Consider the following 18,316-nt stretch of genomic DNA (forward strand, 5'->3'; position numbering starts at 1 on the left):
GGCAGATGCAGCGTTGTATTTGCGCTTTTCCAAACACCCTACAAGAAAATTATTTGTTGCGATGGGGGACTTCCTGCTACGTTGCAGCAGCTATAATGCGAATAATCGTTTTCTGTTCGACTTTATTGTATGCGGTGTGGTGACGCGGTCGCGAGGAGGGGGCGGCCCTTTGTCTGAGGCCCCCCAACCTCCTCAGCTGCCCTCCGGGCAGGTTTTCTTCCACTGACCAAGATCGCCGCACGTGCCGTTCTGTCGCGCGGATTGAGGTCAGTGGGAGGTGAGACGGGAGGGAGCGACGGGGAAAAGTGGACATTCGGGACCGGAGCAGCGCAGGAGGAAGACCTGTCCGAGACCAATAAATGATGTAAGTTGCATTCCAGTCTGGTGTCGGAGTCATTCTTGATTGGCGATAGGGAACGTACCGGTTATTTAGACCACAACCCGGTGGGGAAGGCTACTTGCAGGAGCAAATCCCACATCTGGCGCCCAACGTAGGCCTACGTTCCTTTGTCGTCAATTGAGAGTGGTTCTGAGCGCTCTACATTTTGGGGCCCTGTTAGGATTTTGGGGGAACACGGGTGTTAGGCGCCTCGTGGCATGGTAGTGCATACGCGATCCATGGAAAATCAGTCCGGGTCAGCAACAAACGGGGACACTATTAACCCCGGCGAGGCAGGAGCACGTGGCGGCAACGGCGATGCCGGAACCAACACGGGGGCAGGTGTGCTTCCACCTCTCCCCACTCCACAAGCGGTTGATACCGCTAGCTTATTGCTGCAAGTGACAAATATTGTCGCTTCATTGACCCAGCAGTTGAATGCGGCGCAGACTAGCCCGCATTCTACTTTTCCCCCACGGCTCCACCCGAGTATGACAATTCCGACGTACTCGGGGTACTCTGATAGAAAGTCGGTAGCCGACTTCCTATTGGAGATGGAGACCTATCAGGTTGCATCTAGAGCGTCCGACGAGGTAGTGCTAGGGCAGGTCTTGCCAGTAGCTCTAGTGGGGGACGCCGCTCGATGGCGAAGGCTGCAGAAGCCTTTCACCTCGATGGCGGACTTCCGGCAGCGTTTTAGGGAGGAATTTTTGCCACCCGACTACGCAATGCGTGTGCGCGAAGAGTTAGCTTTTCGCACACAGCACGCCGACGAGAGTCTCATTGAATTTGTGCGCGCAATTCAAGAGCTCTACGATAGGGCCGACCCGACGGCCACAGATCAGGATAAGGTTTCGCGTGTTATACGGCAGAGCCATCCCAGCTTCCGTCCGTATCTACGGGGGCGAAATTTCGAGAATCTTGATGCGCTTGCACGAGAGGCTCGTGTGATTCAGGCTGATTTATTGTCTGAATTGCGGTACCAACCTCCACCGCGCCCGGAACTATCAGTTGAGCCGGGTTGCGCTTGGGCGGGTGTGAAGGACTCCGTTCCACGGGGAAGGGAAGCGACGTCCTTGGTTGCGGACGCGGGAAGCCGGTCGGACGTCATCGTCCCGCCGCGCTCCCTGGATCCTTTCTCCTTTGAACAGAGGCGCCGCGCGGGGTTTGGCGAAAACTCACGCGACGGTCCGAGGAGTGGAACATCCACTGCTCGGAGGGTTCAGGATAGGCAGAACCAGGTAGAGAGGGACCCCAGTAGCAGAATGCCACAGGCGGACCGCGGGCGGGCGCAGCCCAGATGCTATGGCTGTAATCAACCAGGGCATTACAAGCGTGACTGTCCTGTGCGTCGGGGAAATTTCCGCTCGGCGCAGGGAAACTAGTAACGCCGGCGGCGGCAGTTGGGGTTAGCCCTAATCCGTCGTCGGCAGTCAGAGAGAGCTCGGGGCGTGTGTTTCATACCTCGCCGCAGTCTTTTGCCGAGGATGGATCAGTTTTCGCCCCAATAGCTTGTAGAGTTCAGGAGTCTGCTCCTGTGTTCGGTCCGTACATAGGCGTAACAATAGCTGGGAAAGAGTACATTGGCCTGGTGGATACCGGTGCCACGCTCTCGCTAATCGGAGACGCCGTGTACGCGCACTGTCGTGAACGAAATGTCCGCGTCAGGAAGGTTGATATCCCATTGCGGTTAGCATCGGGAATGTCCAGTGCTACAGGCGCAGTGAGACTTACAATGCGCTTTAACGGGGGACGGTGCAGACAACGGTTCATTTACCTGTCAGGGCTGTCAATCCCAGTTATTTTGGGACGAGATTTCATTGTCCGAGAGGGATTGATTCTCGATTTAAAGGCAAACGGATATCGGTGTGGGGGACCGCTAAGCCCACTGATTCCTTTCGCCTCTCCTTCACCGACTGGCCGTTTAACCAGTCGTGTGGATACCCACTCGTCAGAAACTAAGCTTGTGCAAACTGTGGGGAGAATACCACAGGATATCGAGCGGGTGGTAGCGTCTTTCGGGGGCAGAGGAGTTGAGCGCGCCAGGCTTTTGGACGCTTTACTACCCTTTTCCGAAATGTTTACGGAGCACCCAGGAACAACCGATGTTCTAGAACATCGGATTGATACTGGTACTGCGAGGCCCTGGCGGTGTAACCCCAGGCCCCTCAGCGCGCGTAAGAGGGATCTCCTTGACGCGGCGCTGGATGAGATGACTGCGACAGGCGCGGTTAGGCGGTCGCAGAGCCCCTGGGCTTTCCCGGTGGTGCTGGCACCTAAAAAAGATGGGACGGCAAGGCTGTGTGTGGATTATCGCCAGTTAAACGCCGTGACGGTCAGAGATGCTTATCCTTTTCCGTCCATCGAGTCGATCATGTACGCGTTGGGGAATGCCAGCGTGTTCACGATTTTGGACTGTAGCAGGGGATTTCTGCAGATTCCTGTAGGGGAGGAGGATATCCAAAAGACGGCATTCACGTGTCACAGAGGCTTGTTTGAATTTACGAGACTACCTTTTGGATTGTCCAACTCGCCCGCTAGTTTCCAGAGGCTAATGGACGTCGTGCTAGATGACGCGAAGTTCAATTATGCCATGGCTTACATGGACGACGTAGTGGTATTTTCTAAGTCGTTCGATGAGCATCTCGTTCACTTGGGCAATGTGCTAAGTCGGATGAGGGACGCGGGGTTGACCATTAATCCCGGCAAAGTTCAGCTTGCATCCCCCAAGGTGGATCTCCTTGGTTTTGTAGTTGATCTTGGTACGCTAAGTCCGAATGAGGATAAATTGAGGGCCATACTCGAGTATCCTCGTCCGCATGACGTCAAGAGCCTTCAGAGGTTCCTAGGAATGGTTGGCTTCTATCGCCAGTTCATCCCGCATTGCGCGTCCTTAGCAAAACCACTGTACGAGCTACTGCGGAAGAATTCCCAGTGGGCTTGGGGGCCTCGGCAGGAGGAGGCGTTTCGCTCCTTATCACAAGCTATAGCGGATACAGCTAAATTGTGGTTGCCAGATCTTAACAAGCCGTTCGTTATGCAAACTGATGCAAGCGATTACGGGCTTGGTGCAGTGTTGCTACAGGAACACGACGGTGGTCTATGCCCGGTCGGGTTCGCTAGTCGCACACTGTCGCCGGCGGAGATGAACTATTCCGTTACGGAGAAGGAGTGCTTGGCGGTAATGTTTGGCTTGAAAAAGTTCGACATGTATTTGGATGGGACAACTTTTACCATTCAGACCGACCACCAAGCACTCTCTTGGCTGCAGCGGTTGAAGAAACCGTCAGGCAGATTAGCACGCTGGGCGTTAGCACTTCAGGGCTATTCCTACCATGTAGAATACCTGAAAGGAAACGCGAACAAAGTGGCAGACGCTTTGTCCCGTGCGCCACTGGGTTACAGCTGTGAATTACAGCAGGAACCTCAGTGTCAGGGCAGGTCATCGACCGGTTGTGTGGGTGACTTGGACCTGGTTAGAGCCGCTAAACGCGGGAGGTCCTCTCTCCCAGCGGAAGAGAGAGGAGGGGAGATTGGGTGCGCGTGCGATTACGCTAATCTCCCGGAAGGCGTGGAACGGCAGACCGAGGAGGGGGATCTCGTGGCCGCGATTGGTTTGAATCGGGCAGGTAACTCCTTGTCTTGTGGCACGATCGTAAGCAGGGAAGAGCTCTTAGAGGCACAGAAGTCGGACGGTTTATGTCAGCGGGTGTCGGAAAAGCTGGCGGATAATAGCGCAGCTGACACCGGTAACGTTGGCAGGGATGACGACGGGTGCCTCGACTCATATCTCTTGAGTGAGGACGGGCTTTTGCTGCGATATGTGCCCGGGTTAGACGAGGAGGACGAGAGTGTTTCCCCCTTCAAGGTCGTAGTTCCCAGGAAATTGCGAAGGGTGTTTATGCGTTATTTCCATGACTCAGCCCTTGCGGGTCACGGCAGTGGCAGCAAGACTTTTCATAAGTTATGCCGCGTCGCGACCTGGCCGGGGATGAGGCAGGATGTTATGCGCTTTACCCGGAGCTGCCCCGTGTGCCAGAAAGCAAAACCAAGGGGTGGTAAACCCCCAGGGTTCATGCAGCCAGTAGTCAGTAGCTACCCCTGGCACATAGTAGCGTGTGACGTAATGGGTCCATTTCCCAGAAGTCCACGGGGGAATCAGTACCTGTTGGTGGTTACTGACCACTTTTCTAAGTGGGTGGAGTTATTCCCGCTTAGGAAGCTGGTGTCGGAGCGGATATGGGACCGGCTGATGGAGACTTTTTCCCGGTTCGGTTTTCCGGCACAGTTGATCACTGATAACGCCAGTTATTTCACTGGCCGAGTCTTTGTCGACTCTTGTGCTGCACTTGGTATTCAGCACAAGAGAACGACGCCGTATCATCCCCAGGCGAACATTACTGAAAGAGTGAATCGCAACCTTAAGCATATGTTGGTAGCTCTAACCGACAGGCACAAGGATTGGGATGTGCGTCTTACTGAGTTGGGATTTGCAACCAGGACGACAGTAAACAGGTCAACGGGGTTTTCCCCGGCATACCTTAACTTTGGGAAGGAGGTTGCTTTCCCATTGGAGAACGGACTGAGACAGTGCACGGAGCCGATTGCTCGGAATCTGTCGAGGTACGCGAGCGAGCTGCGTAGTCGGCTCTCGGATGCGGTGAATTCCGCAAGAGAGAGCTTGGACGCCGCCCGCTCGGAACAAGCGCGTCAGTACGATAAGGGGCACCGTCCTCTGTCATATGAAGTAGGGGATTTGGTCTTGAAGCGCACACACCCGTTGAGCAACGCTGCTGTAGGTTTCACAGCGTCACTGGCACAGCGCTGGGAGGGACCTTTTCGGGTGATTTCCCGATTATCCCGCTTGTCGTACCGTCTCAGTCGTGTGGACACGGCCGAGGAGGCTGGTCCCGTTCACGTCGGCGATTTGAAACGCTACCATGAGCGCGACCAGGAGGATGATGCTACGGGCATAGCTATTTGCCCTCCGGCTCACCCTCGTGATAACTTGGGTAGTTATAACCTGAGACAACGCGGTAGGCCGGTATGTCCTACCCGCGGCGGGGCACGGACTGCGGAGCAGCGTTCTCGCGCGCACAGTTTGCGCACGCGATAACATTTCGTGTTCCCGCACTTCCTTCTCTTTCCAGGGCACCTAAGAAGACCTCTGGTCCCTCAAAGCAAGACGGCGGCCACTCGAAGCCGAAGGGCAAGCGTGTGGGAGCGCCCCCCGGAAGGAGCGTGGCGAGACCTGTTGCCCAGGCCACCCCGACGCGGCACTCCGTCGCCACCTGGACAGCCCTCGTCGGGGACGAGACGGCTTGTTTCGTCTCGTCGCGACGGTGGCGCGACCAGCCGAGACCACTGCGCGGGGCCGACCCTGGGTCCGTGGCTGCCACCTTCCGCGGCCGCCTCCTGTCGGACAGGCACCCCTCGGAGCCTCCAGCAACCTACACCGAGGAGAAGGCAGACCGCCTGTGCCGATCGTGTGGCGGCCTCGTCGTCCACCTGGCCACCCACGTTCAGGGCGAGCGACACCGCGCCGCCGAGGCTTCCAGGGCGGCACCGTCAGCGGAGCCGGCCCCCCCAGCTGCCCCCCCGCCGAACCCGGAGGACGCCATCGCAGCTGCAGTGCGGGTGCTACAGGCGTTTCGGCCGGGGCTCCTGTGCCCAGTGGACCGCCCTCCCCTCTCTGCCGCCGCCAGCAGCCCGGTGCCCCCCGTCTCCAAGGCCCAGGACCCCCCCGGATTTGAGCAGGAGCTCATGGACTTTTTGGGGGAACCCCCCGCGTCGAGGCCTTAGGTGGGGGGGAGTGTGGTGACGCGGTCGCGAGGAGGGGGCGGCCCTTTGTCTGAGGCCCCCCAACCTCCTCAGCTGCCCTCCGGGCAGGTTTTCTTCCACTGACCAAGATCGCCGCACGTGCCGTTCTGTCGCGCGGATTGAGGTCAGTGGGAGGTGAGACGGGAGGGAGCGACGGGGAAAAGTGGACATTCGGGACCGGAGCAGCGCAGGAGGAAGACCTGTCCGAGACCAATAAATGATGTAAGTTGCATTCCAGTCTGGTGTCGGAGTCATTCTTGATTGGCGATAGGGAACGTACCGGTTATTTAGACCACAACCCGGTGGGGAAGGCTACTTGCAGGAGCAAATCCCACAGCGGAAAGCTGCTGCCGATCACTTCGAGTGGCACGATGTATTGTCGCGAGTTTCCTATCTTCAAACCCTCAACCGGAGATTCTAGCGCCGTTTATGTGCATAGTGCCCGGCGGTAAGGTGATCCATACTTTGTTTAGCGTGTAGAGGACCTTCTACAGTTAACCGCAGACGGTTACTGCGCCCATGACGGCGTACTAATTCATGGCGATCGGCCGATCGCAATCACTCCAGAATCTTTCACGTGGTACCGGATGACTTACTCTCAATAGTTGCCGCGAAGCTCATGAAGACAAAAATATAGTTTCTAAAAGGATTTCGACTGACTCAGACATGTCACGAAATTCGGCCGCTCTGTCCTTGTCCCCCCCCCCCCCCCCCCCGTTCATCTCTTGGTTTAGTCATCTCATGTCGATCTCATCTCTTTTTCCGAGACTGAAAGGAACCGCCATGTGTTTGACATGCTTGCGTGAATCAACCTCGAGTAGCATTTTTATCCTGCCATGCTAAACAACTTTAATAACGTGTACTTTATTTAGCGCGTAGAGAACTTTCTACAGTTAATCGCACACAGTTACATGACCGCTGAGTATATTTGACGCGATCGGTCGATCGCGTTTACACGATTATTGCGCCAGTTAACATCCCTGGAAGCCAAATCAGCTCAAAAACCCCAGTTGCTTGGCAATTTTCTTTAAGATTCTATTCATAAGAGCACTGAATTCGTTGTTGGTGTCGACGACGCACGCTTTCTTTTTACGGAGCCGTTTCCCTGGGCTCGTTGTCTGAGGGGAACGGCTTTGCGGTTTCGGCGTGCTCAGATACGACGTGCAGCCGTCGAATATGCGCGGCACTGCATCTTCTCGAAGCTTTGGCTTTCCATGCTTGCGCAGCACTTCCTCGCCGTTGATGACGAGTTAGTCGTGCCACACGACGTCGCTGTTGTCAAAGTGCTTCTCGCAGACACGTGTGTGGGGAGAGTCAAAACTGAACCGTCCACCTTCAATGCGAGGAATGACACTTCTCACGCTTGGCAGGATCCGCAGGAAACGCGAATATGGATACCGCATGCCACCTCCCGAATACCCAGAGCGACATTTCGTAACACCGCATATTTCTGGCATGCTGCTTGCACACAGTTATCACGCGACAACAGCCGAAACACGTGAACTGCTATGGGCAGAGGTGGGCAAAACTCCTCACAGTCTTTGCCCTCACCTCGATTTTCCTGGACGGAGCTTTGTTCTCACCTCACCTCACCTCAACTACTTTTCGGAGAAGTTACCTCACCTCACCTCAAAAAAAATTCAGAGATTTTTCCTCGCCTGCCCTCACCTCAAATAATTTTTCAGAAAATGTTCCTTGCCTCACCTCACCTCAAAACATTATCCGAAAAAATTCCTCACCTCACCTCAGTCTTTCCTGAAAAAATCTTTCCTCACCTCACCTCAAAACCTTTTCAGAGAATTTCCCTCACCTCACCTCACCTCAGCCTTGCATAAAAAATTTTCCCTCACCTCACCTCACCTCAAATTTCGTGAGGTGAGGGGGTTCAAGGCGCCCTCACCTCACTTGCAGTTAGGAGGGAGCCCCTCCCTGCTCAAGGTCGACGCTTCTCACTTTTTTAAATGACGAAAGTACGCAGCGTAAAGCAAGTATCGAGACTAAAGCATCAGGTCCCGACTCTCTGCTTCAGCGGTAGATTGTGACTGTAGGTGTTTGTGGCGCAAGCGCAACAAAGGCCAGAAAGCGCCACGACTGCGGTGAGTACCTGATGAATGGCGATGATAGCTAAAATTATTTACGGATCATGTCCTACGCATTATATCATGGCCGCTCGCCATCAGCTAGTGGGATGGCAGGTGCATTGCTAATTGTCTCGTTCACCGCCTTCACATGGCATCCGATAGGTTGAGCGCTACAGTGGTGGTCGAATCGAAGCGCAGCTTTGTGAATCATAATCGTATGAGTGTCACGTCATCAGTGCACCCAATGTCGTGCCCCCTACTTTTTGTGAGATGTGCAGCCAGAGTCTCTAGACCCATCGTCAGGACTCAGGACCAGCCAATAAGCAGCGATTATTGATAGTGAAGTGCAACGGCTCGCGTCGTTTGGTTTACAACAGTCACTGAAAAAACAAATAAAGTAAAGAAGACAGCCCTAACAACTACCTTTTGCCAACTTGCCTCATATCACCTAAAAATTTTCGGACAAATTTTCCCTTTTCTTCTCCGGACACACGAAAAAAGTCCTCACCTCACATGAAAAAGGAATCCTCACCTCAGAAAATTTTAACAAAATTTCCCTCACCTCACCTCACCTCAAAAATTTTTCAGAAAATGTATCTCATCCCACCTCACCTCAGGCTTTCTGGAGAAAAAATTTCCTCACCTCACCTCACCTCAAAAAGTTTTCAGAAAATTTTCCTCACCTCACTTCACCTCAGTCTTTCCCAAGGAAAATGTCCCTCACCTCACTTCACCTCAACCATTGCTCCAAAAGATGCTCCTCACCTCACCTCACCTCAAATTCCGTGAGGTGGGGGTGAGGTGAGGGTGAGGGAGCCCTCACCCTCACAAGCCCTCGCGAGGGTGCCCACCTCTGGCTATGGGAGACGCAGGCGTTTCCCTCCCGGGTTCCGATGACAGCGCCACCACGCGGGCGCTCCGATCCCTGGGCAAAGCTTCCCCATAGAGTTACGGAGAAGCTGCGTGACCAGGAAGCTATCAAGGGACCGTTGGTAGCACTATAGCGCCTCGTCCTATGTCCATCTCTTACGCCCCGTCTTTCTGCGCACTTTTCATGATGAATGTTACTGAACTAGTCCAACTCTCAATATTGTTGTCATCGTAAAAAACCCTGCCGCAACAACTGTGTGTTTAACCGGCCTTCCGAGCTTCTAATAACGTCTGACAGAAGCAGACATTGACATTGAACGGTAATTAGACTGCCGTATATTGACAAAAATGTTGCTTGCAGAAGGGAACACTTCAATTTCCGCTCAGGAATACTCGATGGAAGGCGACTGGCGGCCGATCACGCATTCCCAAGCCCGCCCTTCTTCCTCGTTTGTGGAGGTCGTAGTTCGCGAGAGGCAACATGGTAAATTGCCCTTCGGTGTTTCCTGTATTGCAAAGAAAAAAAAAGTAACAGCTTGAACGGTCTAGACAAAACTATTTTAACTAACTAACTAACTAATTTAAATCGTAGCGTGTATTATTAGAGGGAACTAACAAAATAATTTGTCATTTTGTATTTCGCCAAACGCATCAGCGCCGGCAAGACGGCCTGTTGATTTCTCCAAATTCTCGCCTTTCGTGGTTCTCTGAAAAACAGGCATGTCGACAGGGTACTGCTTGCGATATACTTTGTCTGGAATCGACAGCTCGCGGTTCATCCTCTCTGAAACACCCAGGTGTTGCAAGACTGTAAATACTCATAAATCGACTGATTTATGACTGACAAGACTGACAGATCACACACTTGCTTGACATGGCAACATGAGAAAAAGTTGGACAATTCGATGCCTATACATGGAATCATAATTATCAGCACATGAGCAAAACGCTTGTCAAAAACCAAACCAAAAACTGGAATGCTTTTAGATCTCAACGACCTCCTAGAGACTATTCAGGCATCCCATTATAGATACATTAATGGAGAGGCACCTTGTGGCTATTGCACGCACTACGCGCATGAATGTGCTAGTGTTCCAGAATTTCTCTAATTCCCCACCGTTCGCATCAGATTGCTTCTTGAACTCTAAAGGTGAAAACGAAGGCGGCAATCCGGGTACATATGGTACACTAAGGTCGCATACCGCTGCAAAAGCGCGTGGTAACGCGTACGCGGAACGGAAACTTCTTGCCGCGATGCGGAAGAAGCCGCCCCCGCGTTCCGCTTTTCCTCGACCGCGCAATGCACAATTTTTAGTGGCACGCCGCACATCTTCGTCAATCAGGTGGTCAACGGAGACCGTGTCACGCTCTTGTTTTCTTCCGGCCACCCGCGCCGTCTGCAGCACGTTGACAGCGTCGTCAGCGTCGATATATGGAGAGCCGGGGAAACCGCAAGCGGTAGCGGCTGCTGGGCGGCATACACTGTTTCTTGCCGCCCAGCGCGCCCGCTGGCGGTTTCCGCTAGAGCACTAGAAAACCTTAGAAAAACCTAGAAAGAAACTTGTTTTTCTAGTGCTCTAACAACAACACACAGTGCTCTAGTTTGCGCACATGTGTAGCGAATGTGGGCACGGGACCCTTGCAGCAGGCCCGAACAGTCCGTAGCGTTTCATATTCATGGCGAAACTTGATAAAGTTGAAAACAGACCAAAATCTATGAGATAGGTGTAGCACATGAACAAAACACCGTTGTTCATGCGTTGATGATGATGCCTGCAAGGGTATCGAAACGTTCATCTTTTAATTTTCTCTCCTCGTGTTATATAAATACAAAGAACATGCCTCCGGGCTTTTGGCATATGTCTTCATCCGTGACCTTGGCCGCTGTCGATTGCTGTGCGTGTCACTTCCACTGTCAGGACCATGACAAAGACAACTTCATCACTGAGTTCTTCCCGTGCAGGCGTTACAAAATCATCATGTGGAACCGAGAGCTTGGGTGGGGAACTCTGTTCCCCGGGGCTCTAAGTCGTTTGAACCGCTCTCATACCACGTCTTGATGAAACGGCCCTTCCCGTTCTCGAGCGTTGAGATCGTCTTGCCTTGCTTTGGCTTGATAGTGCTCTTGGCGGGGCAGGAACTTTTCATAACGCGCTCATGTCAACTGTACCAAATTCGTGTTCTACAAGTTCGATTGGGAAGATGGGAATACAATGCCAGAACACCGGAATAAGGGTACAAAGGAGGAAAGAACGACGGAGGTCCGAGGCGCCACTAGGGACAGGAACTTGCTACACCTCCTCACATTGAATATGGAAAGTGGATCGTGTTCGTTATATTGAGACAAAAATACATCGCTAAATCTAGAAAACTGGAAACTCCGTTACACCGATCGAATACATATGACTGCTCTCCAGGCCAACAGAAGCAGGCCAATGGCTCCACGGTGGCGCTCAGTGCGCCTGCATCTAGAAGGTACGAAAGATGAATGGAAACAGTACGAAAACGTGCAAAGAAATACAAAATAAGAAGACTGCTCGCAGCAGCGTCGCTTGTGCAGTTGCTATTTGATATCCAGATTTAGGTTTGCGACGGCTGTTGTAATGGCTTTAATGTCCATACTTAAAACAGTTTGAGCGTGGGTACGAAAAAGGGACACAGCACAGCTTTAACGTGCACAGAGTGCTAAGTTTTCGGCGACGTTTCGTGGACAGGTCAATTTTCGCGCTAATTTCCTCGATTTTTCTTCGATCGGTCTGTTTCTGCTTCAGGATGGCAATGAAGATGTGCTCAGGTTCAATGGCATTTATTCCTGTGCAGCAGTATATATTCTTTGCTCAGACGACGTCGTCTGGTCATTGCATTGACAACAATACAATGTAAAAGAAAAACAAAACACACACAGATTCACATAACTGTGCCTAGTGCAGTTTCGGTTTGAGATCAGCGCCACCTTCGATGAAACAATGAAGATTGCAATGAAGTTTGGTGGCGCTTGCAACTCTATTCTACTTTCGAAACGGCTAGATTGTGGGTTGCTGAACTTAGAGATGCTTTAACTTGAGTGTACGCTTTCTAATTGCAGTAGAACTTTGAGAAGTTGTTGAACATGCACTTGTGCATCGCCAGAGCGTAAGTAACGAATGTCGCTAAAATGACGGCTGGAAGACAGGCGTTTTCCCGTTGTTTTCGCAAGGCGCGTGTTAGTTATGAACAAAGCACAAAGAAAAACAATGGAAGAAACCGGCGGGGTGGAAAGAAGAGACATAACTACTTTTTTTTATGATAAAAAACACCCCACCGCAAAAGGCTAAGTAATATTCTCTCGGTTGTTGCGTACGCTAAAGTTTGCTTCAAAAACAGCATTCATCAAATATATTGTCAGATTCCCAGCCTTAATAACTTTTAGCCTTAACTTTAGCCTTAACTTTACGCCCAGTTAAAAAGCACCGTGGCCATGCGCTTGGGTCTGAAAAACAGGTCAACCCAAGAAGTGTCCTCGCAACGGTACTGAACCAACTGAACCCTCCAAGACAGAGGTACGTAGGAGAAGAGCAGGTAGTATCACCGTCCGAGGGCTCAACTTTTATAGCACCCCCAAAAAGTGACATCACACCCAACGCTTTTTTTTTACTTTCTGGCACCCCCTTGGCGCCAGGTGGAACCAAGTGCAATACATAAAGTCGGACCACGTCAGCTCGGTGGGAGAGAACTCGAAAACGAAAAAAGAAAAAAGAAAAGAAGAAGCAGAACAACAACGAGGGTCGTTTCCAAGAAGAAACTGCGTTGCATGTGACACAGGCGAGACGAACTCGCAAACTCGTCATCTTGTCATTTAGTGTTGCGGCGTAAAGCGCCACATGCCTTGAACACTCCTTGAAAACTTCGCATGTGCAAGCAATGCGAAGACGTATAGTTGAGAAACGAGGTCCTTCGAGGAAGAAGCACTGCCAGACACATAGAATATCGCCATGTAGAAAAAAGAATAAGGGAAGCCAGCTGGTGTGAACTCGACGAGGAAATCATAAACAACGAGAAATTAGCCGAGGCGGGCTGCAAACATGGACGACACAAACACGTAAGCCTCCAACGACCAGAATCAATAAATCAATCAATTTGGCCGGAAATCACCTTTTCCTGAGTTCTTTGATTAAAAGGAAATCATTTTCGTGTGTACGTAAGTATTACCTTTAAAAAAATTCTTGAGAATGAGGACTGACACTAGGACACACTTGGTGTTTGTTTCCTGCCGTTGTCCTCGTGCAAGTCCTGCCTTCTGAAGGAAATTATTTACCTGTCAAAAATCCACCTGGCACATTTTACGGTATCGTCCGTGTACTTCGACGTCACACGAAAATAACGTTCCCCAATGTCCATCTTCTTTTTTTTTTTATTCCGTGTTGAGCAACTGTAGCTATGAACGGCGTAGAGACGTGGACAGATGAGAAAAGGACGGCAGGAAGCAGCGGGAGACACGCGGGTTAGTGTATGCGTCCTGGACCGACTTCAGGGGAAACTGCGCCGCACATCCGTCTGGAAAGTCTGCCGTAAAACCCAGCGAAAACCTCCGCGCAGCCGGTGCTATAACTTAGCCCCCTTCAATCTTCAACATGACCTTGAAACGCTACATCAACTCGGCAAATCCCGAAAAGGCAAGCTCGCGCGAGTGCTCCGTAGCCCGGGGCGAACCTTTGCCTTCCGAAACGTGTTCCTTGTGCTGCGATTAATATTAGTGTGGAGTTTCATGTACTTAAAATGCCCAGTATTTGCCACCATTTGTGTAAGAAAAAGCGTGACAAACTCGGTGCAGTCACTGTCAGAAATAAAAAGATGTGATCAATAAAACACGCGCGCACACAAACGTTTTGCCATTTCACTGTATTAGACCATCAAAATAAACTAAAAAAAATTAAGCCCTGTAAACACGCACATCTTTTGCTGCTTCACTGTATTAGACCATTAAAAAAATATGAAAAATGTAAGCCTTGTAAACGCACACACCTTTTGCTGCTTCACTGCTTCAGACCAATAAATGAAAAGATTTAAGCCCAGTTTTGGTTTCGTTTCCGCACTCATATGACGTCAGAGTTGGTATTGCATGACGTACACTTGGCCATTGCAAGAAAGAAGAGAGCATCCGTGACTTGGCTATCGAGATTCCTATATATAGAGCCTATAGAGCTATAGAGCTTCATAACAGATATGAAGCATGCGCATTGCTTGTCAGATCCTGAGCGCGAGAGCGTTCCGTGACGTCACAGAAGAAAAGAGTGAAACGTTCCTTTCCTGGAAGCGCAGGTCTTGCCCAGCATACCTGGAAGTCATTTAAGAGGAAAATCCGATATCCATACAAAAAGACGTCGTCCTCAATTAGGACCTGTACTCACTACTCAGCTATCCAGTAATCGGTATCAGTTAACCGGACACAGACTACCAGCCAGCGTTCTGGGTGGTATACTGATCCCTCCATGCCACCTCACCATAGTCCTGCCGCCCTCACCAAGCGGGGTCTTCACCAAACAAAGGTGTTGATTAGTCGAGTAGCGCCAGATTTCGTGATTAAAAAGGCGTTCGTTGATGACAGTGACTGAGGTCGCAGCCTGTAATGGCACGGCTCAAACACTAAAAGCTAAAGGCTCACGTCAGTAACGAACATAGACCACATGTCGAGGAACAAATACGTACCCCCATATCGTGTCCAGACTGCCATGGAGAATCAGAGTTTTGTTGCTTTTTAGTTTGAGCAGTGATGGCGTCATGGTGCACTAAGTTTGAACAAGGTACAGACACGTATGGCTGATACGTGAACCAGCCTCAGGCAAACACACGTATTTCTTCGCCGAGGGATTCCATGTGCAAGGTTCATGTTGGGCTCGTTCATCTGACCCGTCCGGCAAACACCACATGACTGCTTACGGATTTCGCTGAAGGAGTGAGAATTTTGAGAGAGAGCTGTTAACCCTATACGATCAAATGGTCCATGTAGATCATTGACCTTGATCATCATTGGCCATAAGCGTCGTGCATGAAAGTATACGTGCGTTTCATGCTGCATCCACAACCATTGAATCCAATGGACGTTTCAAACACCCAGCCTAATCTTCTCTTGTATAAGTTTGCAGCAGAACGTTGTCGAGGAAAACGTTTTGCGACTCCTGCGTTACCCAAACAAAAACATCGAAATTACGCTGGATGCGCATTATGTGAAGTCGTCAATCAGAGCTGTGTAAATGAGCCACTAACGACTCCTATTAACATAGTCTGCGCCACCTGGCGAGCGTCATCAACAGGTACCGCTTCTAATTGCCACTTAATGAGCAATTAGCGCTTGCAGGAGTCTGCCACAAACAACCATCATATTAGGAGCACCACCGCCAAAACGCTCCAGCATCACTGTCCCGCGCACTGCAGCCTAACCTGCACATTTGCAGCAACAGCGTGCGATGATAACAGAGCACCTGCGTGGTTCAGCGTCTGCAGCATCAGTAACCACTGATAGAGGTACGCTGGATTGGCTGTGCACATCGTGGTGACTGCCAGCTAATAAGAGCAGCGTGATGTAGCACAGCAGAAAATTTCACGATCCAGCTCTTGCTTTCTTTTTTTTTTTCTTTTTTACGTAGAATCGCTAAGCCTTTCCGATCGTTTATGTAATAACAATAATAATTGGGGGTTTACGTCGCGAGAGAACTGAGATCATGAGCGACGCCACAGCGGTCGGTCTGTGGATTGCTTTTGCCCACCTGGGGTTCTTTAACCTGCGATGAAAGCTCGTCACACGGCACCCCGTATTTAACGCCCCTCGCGGAAGACGGCGTGTCTAAGCAACTTGTACCCTGCCACCAGTGATCGTTTATGTGGTGAACAAATTCATGTAACGTTTTGGCGTTACGGCTTGTTACGGAGCCGGCTAAATTAATAAAATGAATTATAATTAAGTAGAAAAAAATTTAATGTAATTAATATAGTAACACTGATTAATTAGATTAAACGCTACAGAAGTAAATTCTATACGCCCGAAACCTCGCAAACCTCTTCAACGTATAGAGCCTCCTTACTTATTACATATTTTTTTCTGCTTGCTTCTTTGTCACTCTTTATCAGCGACATTAGTTGATGCTTTTTCTATTAAAAACCGCAGTTGATAGCTAATATTACCTGCGCTGCCACGCCTAAGAAACCACTATCTTCCAGGCCCATGAGAAATCAATCATGACAATCAACAATGACTCGGAGGCCCGCTCATGCGGGAGCATCAGCACAGCCTTCTTATCATCAGTACCTACACCAGTGCTGGTATGATTCTCAGAAATAAATAAAGATCTGTGCGATGTCCAAGTAAAACGTAGAAACAGGACAATCTTGGGTTCGAACCAATAAAGTCAGCTTGGAACGCCGAGCCGATGAAGACACCGCAGTCTGGTTCTAATCTCAAATCCACTCTCAGACGACGTCTCCGTCAGATTGCGTAATTGCAGGTGCAAACTGCCAGGTTTTGTCCACAATCTAATTTCGTCTCCGTAGCTTCAACTCGAGGGGGCTCTGGGGGACCTCGAGTTAATTGCTGTCTCAGTTGACAGATTGAAAGTGATTAAAAATAAGACCAGATTAGATCCCGACGATCCGACCTGTCGCGGAAAGGCTCACGGCATGATCACTGGTTACGATCGAGTCACCCTTCACTCTTCTTGTAATCAAACGGTTGCACCACGGTACACTATATACAGCATGCATATCACCAGGAAAACTTAAAAACGATGGTTATGAAAACGACATTGGGGCATGGTATCTGCATGCAAAGGAGCTTCACAATTTCACCCGCCGTCGCGGGGCTGTGACACCGGCGTGTGTGTCTATAGCTTCATTCAATATTTACGTTTCTTCTTCCTGACAACCATGCGACTTTATCGAAAAGTGGAAGAGGGGGCTACTACGTATCTCCCTGTTATTGTTGCTAACTGGGAGCAAGAAGCGGAGGAGGTGGCCCGCAGTTTCTGACCGGAAAGAGCTAGCCCGTATATCGATCCACGGCCAAGGAAAAGACCGGCAAGTGAATTGGAAGCACGTTCGTCGCAACGCGCAGGCCCACAAAACGGCATAGAGCAGCAGCAGCAGCAGCATCACTACCTACCTTGGGTATCTATTTTTGGGTGTACCGTCCGGCAGGCAAACCGACACGTCCTGGTAAGGAATCCGCTTGTTGAGTGCTCCGGTAGATGGCGTCGTTCCTTGGCAGCGGTCTCCCACGGAAATAATGATCTCTGAGCCGGGGGTTTGAGCCAAGGTTCCAACGGCCCGACGAGGAAGGCAGGCCGACAAGGAATCCTCCTGAGTTGGGGAGATGACGCGCGAGGCTGCCGTAGCAACGGGGCTTGACGTAGGGGAAAGCGCCCTGGGATACCGGCCTCAGCTGACGCGGGAAAAACACCACCAAAACACACGCTCGCTCGCTCGCGTTGAAAGAACACCATATGAAAGGGAATATTGAAAGAGGCTGCTGGGAGTACGTTCTTATCAGTTGCTTCGGCTATCATGCTGCAGAAAGTTCACCACGTGAGATGCTATTCTACAGACAACCATCATTCCGAATGACATAATTCTCTAGCTCCTGTTCGTTGAAAATCGGATGGAACCGGCTTTTTTTTGGGCACTTTGTGTTTTGCATAACGTGTCCATAAAAAGGCCAGTTGCCGCCTGCGTCGATCCCGTCGTATGAATGTGTGTGTGAGTGAGCAAAAATGTAAGAGTGAAAGGAGGATGAGTGAGAGAGAGTGGCTGGTTTGTCCCTTCAGATGACGCACCCTGGAAGTCGCTGAGTTAGCTTAGCTCAATTGGTAGAGCCCTGGACCGGCAATCCAGAAGATGTGGGTTCGAGTCATACAGCTGGCTAACTTTCATCATAAAAAGGCGTACGCCTCCTGTGCTCGACGAGTCAGGAGACGGAATAGCCCGGTCCTTGTCCTTGCCAGGATAAGTGGGCCTTGTGCTTAGTGCGCATGGGAACCACAAGTGACACCGCACGATCTAAATCAGATGGGAAAATCCTACTTGAAAATCGTACTGGAAAATCGCAGCTTGATCCTACTGACAACTCTCCGTGGTAGTATAATACGTCCTCTCTCTTTTCAATACGTCCTCAGCGGTGCATTGTATGGCCAGGTGTTGG

At 50.8% G+C, this 18,316-nt stretch overlaps 2 protein-coding genes across 2 annotated transcripts in view; one reads left to right on the forward strand and one right to left on the reverse strand.

Moving 5' to 3' along the window:
* The window catches only part of LOC135388757 (myocyte-specific enhancer factor 2C-like), a 155,055-nt gene extending 137,636 nt beyond the window's left edge, over nt 1-17,419 (reverse strand). Inside the window, exon 1 of the mRNA XM_064618525.1 lies at nt 17,282-17,419. The gene's annotated coding sequence lies outside the window, so the exon portion shown is untranslated. The remainder of the gene's footprint in view (nt 1-17,281) is intronic.
* On the forward strand, nt 619-1,764 carry LOC135389728 (uncharacterized). Its single transcript, XM_064619760.1, has one exon. The coding sequence runs from the start codon at nt 619-621 to the stop codon at nt 1,762-1,764; it is 1,146 nt and encodes a 381-aa protein (XP_064475830.1).
* Nucleotides 17,420-18,316: the final 897 nt, after the last annotated feature.

Source organism: Ornithodoros turicata, chromosome 3, assembly GCF_037126465.1.
Source record: "Ornithodoros turicata isolate Travis chromosome 3, ASM3712646v1, whole genome shotgun sequence".
Taxonomy (NCBI): Eukaryota; Metazoa; Arthropoda; class Arachnida; order Ixodida; family Argasidae; genus Ornithodoros; species Ornithodoros turicata.

Excerpts from the sequence above, each read along its gene's own strand:
- LOC135389728 (XM_064619760.1), top strand. The coding sequence starts at position 619 with ATGGAAAATCAGTCCGGGTCAGCAACAAACGGGGACACTATTAACCCC.